Below are 9,175 nucleotides of genomic sequence, written 5' to 3' on the forward strand. Positions count from 1 at the left end.
AGGGAGAGGTTTGTGAGGTTTAATAGGTCTCTAAATCAGTACCCACACAATATCCAGTCAGACAGAGGAAGTGTTGTGGTATTTAATAGGTCTCCTGAAATCAGTACCACACAAATCTCAGTCAATAAGGAGAGGTTTGTAGTATTTAATACGGATCCCTGTAATCAGTACCCACACAATATCCAGTCAGATAGAGGAGAGGGTTGTGAGTATTTTAATAGGATCCCGTAAATCAGTACCCACATATCCATTCAATAGAGAAGTGTGTGATATTTTAATAGGATCCCTGTAAATCAACCCACACAATATCCAGGTCAGATAAGTGAAGTTGTGAGGTATTTTAATAGGATCCCTGTAATCAGTACCCACACAATATCCAGGTCAGATAGGAGAGTGTTGTGAGTATTTTAATAGATCCCTGTAAATCATACCCACACAATATATCCAGGTCAGATAGAGGAAGTGTTGTGAGGTATTTAATAGGATCCTGTATAATCAGTACCCACACAATATCCAGGTTCAGATAGAGAGGTGTTGTAGGTATTTAATAGGATCCCTGTAAATCAGTACCCCACACATATCCAGTCAAGATAGAGAGAGAGTGTGTGAGTATTTAATAGATCCCTGTAAATCCAGTACCCACACAAAATCCAGTCAGACAGAAGAGGTGTTGTGAGGTATTTTAATAGGATCCCTGTAAATCAGTACCAACACAATATCCAGGTCAGATAGAGAAGAGGTGTTGTAGTAGTTTTAATAGGATCCCTGTAATCAGTACCCACACAATATCCAGTCAGACAGAGAGAGGTTGGATGATTTTAATAGGATCCCGTAAACAGTACCCACACAATATCCAGGTCAAGATAGAGAAGGTGTTGTGAGTATAATTAGGATCCGTAAAATCAGTACCACACACAATATCCATGTCAGATAGAGAGAGTGTTGTGATGTTTTAATAGGATCCCTGTAAATCAGTACCCACACAATATCCAGGTCAGACAAGGAGAGGTTTTGAGTATTTTAATAATCCCTGTAAATCAGTACCCACACATATCCAGGTCAGATAGGGAAGTGTGAGATGTTTTAGTTTTTTTAAACCCGGTTTCTGTTCACATTGAGCAATCTGAGATGGGAGTTCAATGAATAATGCCTCTATATAAATACTGAACGCTTTCAGAATTATCTGGATTTGGGACAGTGAAAAGAACCCCTGGTGCGCATTCTGGTGGGTAAGTGGTGTTCAGAGCTGGTGTAAGTTGACTATGCAGAACAATTGGATTACACGACTGTTTCTTACAATGAATGCAATGTAGTCTCTCCTCTACTCTCAGCCAGAGAGACTGATTATTCTACTCTCAGCCAGAGAGACTGTATGATCTCTCCTCTCAGCCGAAGAGAAAACTGTATTGATCTCTCCTCTACTCTCAGCCGAGAGAGAGGACTGTATTGATCTCCTCTACTCTCAGCGAGAGAGAGCTTGTATTATCTCTCCTCTACTCTCAGCCGAAGAGAGACTGTATTATCTCTCCTCTACTCTCAGCCGAGAGAGAGACTGTATTATCTTCTCCTCACTCTCAGCCAGGAGAGACTTATTGATCTCTCCCTACTCTTCAGCAGAGAGAGACTGTATGATCTCTCCTCTACTCTCAGCCGAGAAGAACTGTATTGATCTCTCCTCTACTCTCAGCGAGAGAGAGACTGTATTGATACTCTCCTCTACTCTCAGCGAGAGAAGACTGTATGATCTCTCCTCTACTCCACGAGAGAAACTGTATTGATTCTCCTCTACTCTCAGCCGAGAGAGACTGTATCTCTCCTCTACTCTCACCGAGAAGCTGTGTCAATCTCTCCTCTACTCTCAGCCGAGAAAGCTGGTCAATCTCTCCTCTACTCTCAGCCGAGAGAGACTGTATTGATCTCTCCTCTACTCTCAGCCAGAGAGAGACGTATTGATCTCTCCTCTACTCTCAGCCGAGAGAGAGACTTATTTGTCTCTCCTCTACTCTCAGCCGAGAGAAGACTGATGTCTCTCTCTACTCTCAGCCGAAGAGAGACTGTGATGATCTCTCCTCTACTCTTCAGCCGAGAGAGACTGTATTGATCTCTCCTCTACTCTCAGCCGAGAGAGAGACTTATTGAACTCTCCTCTACTCTCAGCCGAGAGAGAGACTGTATGGATCTCTCCTCTACTCTCAGCCGATAGAACTGTATTGATCTCTCCTCTACTCTCAGCCGAGAGAGAGACTGTTATTGATCTCTCCTCTACTCTCACCGAGAGAGAGACTGTATGAAACTCTCCTCTACTCTCAGCCGAGAGAGAGACTGTATTATCTTCTCTCTACTCTCAGCCGAGAGAGACTGTGTCGATCTCTCCTCTACTTCAGCCGAAGAGACTGTCGATCTCTCCTCTACTCTAGCCGAGGAGCTTGTGCAATCTCTCCTCAACCTCTCACCGAGAAAGGCTGTGTCAATCTCTCCTCTACTCTCAGCCGAGAGAGAGACTGTATTGATCTCTCCTCTACTCTCAGCCGAGAGAGAGACTGTATTGATCTCTCCTCTACTCTCAGCCGAGAGAGGCTGTGTCGATCTCTCCTCTACTCAGACTGTGTCGATCTCTCCTCTACTCTCAGCCGAGAGAGGCTGTGTCAATCTCTCCTCTACTCTCAGCCGAGAGAGACTGTGTCGATCTCTCCTCTACTCTCAGCCGAGAGAGGCTGTGTCAATCTCTCCTCTACTCTCAGCCGAGAGAGGCTGTGTCAATCTCTCCTCTACTCAGACTGTCTTGATCTCAGCCCTCTGATGACAAGACGTGCCGCTCTGTTCTGGACCAGCTGCAGCTTAACTAGGTCCTTCTTTGTACCACCTGACCATATGACTGGACAATAATCAAGATAAGATCAAACTAGAGCCTGCAGGACTTGCTTTGTGGAGTGTGGTGTCAATAAAGGAGACAGACCTCTCCCCATCTTTACAACCATTGAACACCAAGTAATTCAGTCTCCTCGACTTGTCCAACAGCCACACCGTTCGTCACCAGAATCAGATGAGGTATAATGGTCCCGGAGGGGAGGGCTGCCGTTTTACCGGCTCCTAACCAACTGTGCTATTTTAGTTTTTTTCCCAACATTGTTTTTAATTCATTCTGTACATAATGCTGATGCTACCGTCTCGTAAGACCTAAAAGAGCTCCTGGACATCAGAACAGCGATGACTCACCTCAAACTGGACCCATATTTTTTATTTCATGAGTCCGAAGCAAAGGATATACTGCTTTGTCAAGACAAGGCCCAAATCCCCGTCATCAGCGTGAGGAAAAGGGGGAGGAGGGGCCGGGGTGCCTTCTAAGAATTCGTAGACGAGTAGGTAAACCACGACTTCCGTATTATTGGCCAACGTGCAATCATTGGAAAACAAACAGGGCGATCTACGATTTTAAGACTATCCTACTAACGGGACATTAAAAACTATAATATCTTATGTTTAACCGAGACGTGGCTGAACGACGACACGGAAAATATAGAACTGGCTGGCTTCTCCGTGCATTGGCAGGACAGAGCAGCTCCATCTGTTGGGGCGGAGGTGTGTGTATTTGTCAATAACTGCTGGTGCGCGATGTCTAATATTAAAGAAGTCTCGAGGTATTGCTCGCCTGAGGTAAAATATCGTAGCCGTCCATTTACCACCACAAACCGATGCTGGCACTAAGACGCACAATTGGCTTAGCGTCGTCCGGGTTAGGGAGGGTTTGGCCGGTAGGGATATCCTTGTCTCATCGCGCTCCAGCGACTCCTGTGGCGGGCCGGGCGCAGTGCGCGCTAACCGAGGGGGGCGGGTGCACGTTGTTTCCTCCGACACATTGGTGCGGCTGGCTTCCGGGTTGGAGGCGCGCTGTGTTAAGAAGCAGTGCGGCTTGGTTGGGTTGTGCTTCGGAGGACGCATGACTTTCGACCTTCGTCTCTCCCGAGCCCGTACYGGAGTTGTAGCGATGAGACAAGATAGTAATTACTAGCGATTGGATACCACGAAAATTGGGGAGAAAAGGGGATTAAAAAATAAAAAATCAAAAATAAAAGCAAAACTAAAGCAGGAAGTACCAGTGATTCGCTCAATACAGAAGTGGTCAGATGACGCGGATGCTACGCTACAGGACTGTTTTGCTACCACATACTGGAATATGTTCTGGGATTCATCCAATGGCTTTGAGGAGTATATCACCTCAGTCACTGGCTTCAGCAACAAGTGCATTGACGACGTCATTCCCACAGTGACTGTACGTACATACCTCAACCAGAAGCCCTGGTTTACAAGCAACATCCTCACCGAGTTAAAGGCTAGAAGCATATTCCTTCCTCTATTCTTAGTATGCTTGTTTGAAAGGAGATTTTTGTAACAGTCAATATTGTCACGTTTCCAACAGTTTGCCCATGTTTCTTCCTCCTCCCTAAGTCACCTCCCTCCGATGCCTGGCCAGGACAGTGTGCTGAGATGGGCTGGGAAGAAGTACGAGGAGTTGCCCATAGCACATATCAAAGCCACATATAACAAGTAAGCTGACAGTGATGTGAATACCTGATACATTTAATAGCTGGTATATTTAATGTCTCCCTCCAGTACACATGTCCAGCTGACAGACTGTGATGTGAATAGCTGGTATATTGTAATGTCCAGCTGACAGACTGTGATGTGAATAGCTGGTATATTATAATGTCCAGCTGACAGACTGTGATGTGTATAGCTGATATATTTAATGTCTCCCTCCAGTACACATGTCCAGGTGATATATTTTAATGTCTCCGTCCAGTACACATGTCCAGGTGACAGACTGCGAGGGCCAGTTCATGGTCAGAACATCATGTGGAACAGAGGGGTTCAAGAACGTCAAGAAGTCCACTCCCATCGCTGCTCAGACAGCAGGCATCTCAGCTGCAGCGGTAAGATGAGACCATATGGAAATATAGATAGTTAATAGTTGTCGTCTGGCTGCTACAGACATCTCTTCTCCACTAGATGGCACTACAGCCTCAAACAAACTGGCAAAAAGATGAATTTGTGTTTCCTGATGAATGATAATGTATTGTTGTCCCGTGCAGAAGGCCACGGTGGTGGGGGTGACGTTTGTCCGTGTGTTGGTGAAAGGTCTGGGTCCTGGACGCCTGGTGAGAACATTTTGATGACTTCATCACAGTTGACAAACTGAAGAAATGCAGAAGTCATACCGTAGAGATAGTGTTCACATGATACAGGACATGATGCATCTGGCCCTCATACCATCAGTCACCTGATCATCCCCAGCTTCCAATTGGRTCATTCATCCCCCTCCTCTCCCCTGTAACTATTCCCCAGGTCATTGCTTTACATTAGAACGTGTTCTCAGTCAAGTTACCTGGTAAAATAAAAATCTGTTCAGTCAGAGTCTTGTAGAGACGAGGAAAATATGTTAGACTCGTTATCGTTGATTTGGTTCTGATGTGTTTCTCTCTCTGTGCAGTCTGCCATCAAGGGTCTGACCATGGGAGGATTGAAGGTGGTGTCCATCACAGACAACACCCCCGTACCACACAATGGTTGTCGCCCTCGCAAYGCTAGAAGAATATGAACAGGACCGTACCATCGTGGACTGCAGGGGTCCATCTGTCTTGTYACATGCTTCATGTTGTTGTTGTATGAAGACTATTTTTTACTGGTATTTAAGCATTTTGGAAAATACTTGTACAGGAAGTGATGTTGGTAAAACATTCAGGGCCCGTTTCCCAGACACAGATTAAGCCCTGAAAAACAAGTTCAATGTAAAATCTTCAGTCCAGGACTAGGCTTTATCTGGGAAACTGACCCTGCGTGCATGTACCAGCACATAGAACATGATGGGAACATTAAAACAGCCTCGTTCTAGATTAATCTGTTTATTAAATCCATATACACCCAAACCCCTGTACAACATGTATTACAAGGCTTCCAGCAGGAGAACCTGGTCAGATCAATACATCAGGGTTGTCACCTGGTCAGATCAATACATCAGGGTTGTCACCCGGTCAGATCAATACATCAGGGTTGTCACCCGGTCAGATCAATACATCAGGGTTGTCAGATCAATACATCAGGGTTGTCACCTGGTCAGATCAATACATCAGGGTTGTCACCTGGTCAGATTCAAATACCATCAGGCGTTCGTCAATCAAACATCGGGTTTCACCTGGTCAATCAATACATCAGGGTTGTCACCTGTCAGATCAATACATCAGGGTTGTCACCTCGGTCAGATCAATACATCATGGGTCTGGTCAGATCAATACATCAGGGTTGTCACTGGTCAGAGAGCATACATCAGTTTTCACGTGGTCAATCAATACATCAGGGTGTCACTGGTCAGATCAATACATCAGGGTTGTCACCTGGTCAGATCAAATACATCAGGGTTGTCACCTGGATCAGATCAATACATCAGGGTTCACCTGGTCAGATCATACATCAGGGTGTCACCTGTCAGATCAATACATCAGGGTTGTCACCTGGTCAGATCCAATACATTCAGTTGTCACCCGTCACATACAATACATCAGGGTTCACCTATCAGATCAATTACATCGGGTTTCACCTGGTACATCAATACATCAGGTTGTCAGATCAATACTCAGGGTTCACCTGTTCAGACATCTATTTGTCACCCAGTCGCCGTAATACATCGGTTTCACCGGTCAGATCATACATCAGGGTTGTCACCCGTCAGATCAATACATCAGGCTGTCACTGGTTCAGAATCAAACATCAAGTTGTCACCTGTCAGACAATATCATCTAGGTGACAGCTGTCAGATCAAATACATCAGGTGTCGCACTGGTCTAGATCAAATACATCAGGGTTGTCACCTGGTCAATCAATACAATCTAGGTTGATCGCTGTGCACATCCATACATCAGGTCACCTGGTCAGATCAATACATCAGTGTCACTCTGGCAGATCAATACATCAGGTTGCACGCTGTCAGATCAAATCTTAACACTATAAACAAAACAGCATTACAAAACTTCATCACGTAAACCATCACTCTGAACCAAAACATGCGTTTACAGACCATGCTTCCCTTAGGTCAAACGTACGAACATCTGACTCCTATATAGGATCAAACGTTACGACCATCATCAATGTGGGGACTCTTCACATGCTGACTTCCCCTGATATGAGAGTCAAACTGACAGACATTGCAACTTCTATATATGAGTCAAACTTACACCAGGCTGCACTTCCTTATGAGGGGTTCAACGTTACAACCATGCCTACTCCTATGTGCGGAGTCAAACGAATCTTACAGACCATGCCGACCTGATGGCGTTGGCCATTGTCATGTCTCCCATGGGGACTACGGCACTGCCAAGTCTAAGAGTAGCAGAAATTCAAGCCCACTTGCGGTGTATGCCAAGAAATTTAAAAGCTCCACCAAGAAAGCGTCAAGTCATTGCCACAGATAAAATGACATCAAATCACATATATCTACATACTTTGATTGGACTGATCATGTCAACTCATACAATTCAAAATTGTAAGCTACGTCTTCATGAATCAAGTCGACAATTATTGCAAATTCTCTTATAATCCTTGCATACGAAGAGAAAGATAATAACTAATCGGTGCATTTGATCATAACATTACACAACAAGTGAAATCGCAAGTCAACAATTTATCGGTTTGAAGAATCAGTGACTAACCAAGTATTAGCCTGCTATTCAGTGATAGGCTAAGTCACGTTTAAGTGTCTCTATTCCAAGTTTAAAACGATAAACATTCACCTGGCAAACTGTTCAATAGCAATGATTGGCCTCGCTCAAAACACTGTACCGGAACTACAACATCGGACTTTAGTGAGTTCAAGACAACTGGGAACTCGGGAACTGCAACATCGGACTTTAGTGAGTTCAAGACAACTGGGAACTCGGGAACTGCAACATCGGACTTTAGTGAGTTCAAGACAACTGGGAACTCGGGTCTCTTTCTAGAGCTCCGACCTGAAGATCACTGACGTCATGATTCAACCCAGTTGTCGTGAAAGCACCATAAATCCAGAGAATGTCAGACTTTGATGACAAAATTTGCCCACGAAGAAGAACCGCTGCGCCACCTTCCTGTTCAAGTGAGCACAGCAAAACAAGGTGAGTCCAAAAAATGTATTGAATGCTGCTCTACAAATGATGTAATATGCCAGGGAGATATGTATACTGTAGCTAAGAAAGTAATACTAAGTGTATGTTGTGTAGTAAGGTGTTAATAGTCCATGTGCCTCACCCTAATAATTTTGTGCCTATCCCCTCTCATAACTTAGCCTACTGCACTGACTTGGTGGTGCACATGTAGACTATAGCCTGTTTTAGAGAAATGTAATCCTCAAATATTGTAAGAGCTTTCATTGTCTGCTTATATGCCCTCTTCATTTATGCTGCAGTTCTGACTTGGTGTTCAGGGAGAATACTGTAAGAACAGCCCATGTTCTGAATTATGTACATTATAAATTATAATAATATAATTATTATAATTATAATATAATTATTATAAATAGTTATTGACTACGTCCGTCCTAGCCCATTTAATTGTATTTATTTATTTAACCTTTATTTAAACAGGGAGTCACAATGAGATTAAAAATCTATTTTACAAGAGAGCCCTGTACACATTACAATAAAAACAGAAAATGAAAATATACACATTTATAAAACAAAATAATTCAGCACACAATTAACAAAAGCAATCCCATTCAATTACATAGAATTCCTTAATCAATAATGTTAACTGACTGAGTGGCACCAGTACATCTGACTGCAGTGAACTCTGGTACTGGTACTGAGAAACAAGCTCAATCTGGGCTGATGGAGTGGCAGCACATATGTGGATTTCCAAGCTTTTGGAAAACTTCCTGATAACAACGTTAAATTAATAATGTGGGCTACTGATCCAGCAATAAGGGGAGCTGAACACTTCAGCAGACCAGGCTCCAGATGGCCAGCCCATGGGGATGTAATCATGTCTAATGTTAACAAAGCATCCAGGACTTCTGTATCAGGGGATTTCAGAAAATAAACTCCTGACTAGCATTTTCACCATCTACATCCAAACTACTATTTTCAAGAGCTGTCTTTGAAATAAATTCTAATATAAAGCCTGCAGAGATAAAATGGTGATTTAAATGCAT

At 43.8% G+C, this 9,175-nt stretch overlaps 1 protein-coding gene across 1 annotated transcript; it reads left to right on the plus strand.

Moving 5' to 3' along the window:
- The first annotated feature begins 4,425 nt into the window (after window positions 1-4,425).
- On the plus strand, window positions 4,426-5,889 carry mrps11 (mitochondrial ribosomal protein S11). Its single transcript, XM_024145432.2, has 4 exons — window positions 4,426-4,545; window positions 4,802-4,931; window positions 5,091-5,156; window positions 5,489-5,889. The coding sequence occupies exons 1-4, from the start codon at window positions 4,460-4,462 to the stop codon at window positions 5,594-5,596; spliced, it is 390 nt and encodes a 129-aa protein (XP_024001200.2). The 5' UTR covers window positions 4,426-4,459; the 3' UTR covers window positions 5,597-5,889.
- The last annotated feature ends 3,286 nt before the right edge of the window (window positions 5,890-9,175 follow it).

The sequence above is a fragment of the Salvelinus sp. IW2-2015 genome, unplaced genomic scaffold (genome assembly GCF_002910315.2).
Source record: "Salvelinus sp. IW2-2015 unplaced genomic scaffold, ASM291031v2 Un_scaffold8196, whole genome shotgun sequence".
NCBI classification, from domain to species: Eukaryota; Metazoa; Chordata; class Actinopteri; order Salmoniformes; family Salmonidae; genus Salvelinus; species Salvelinus sp. IW2-2015.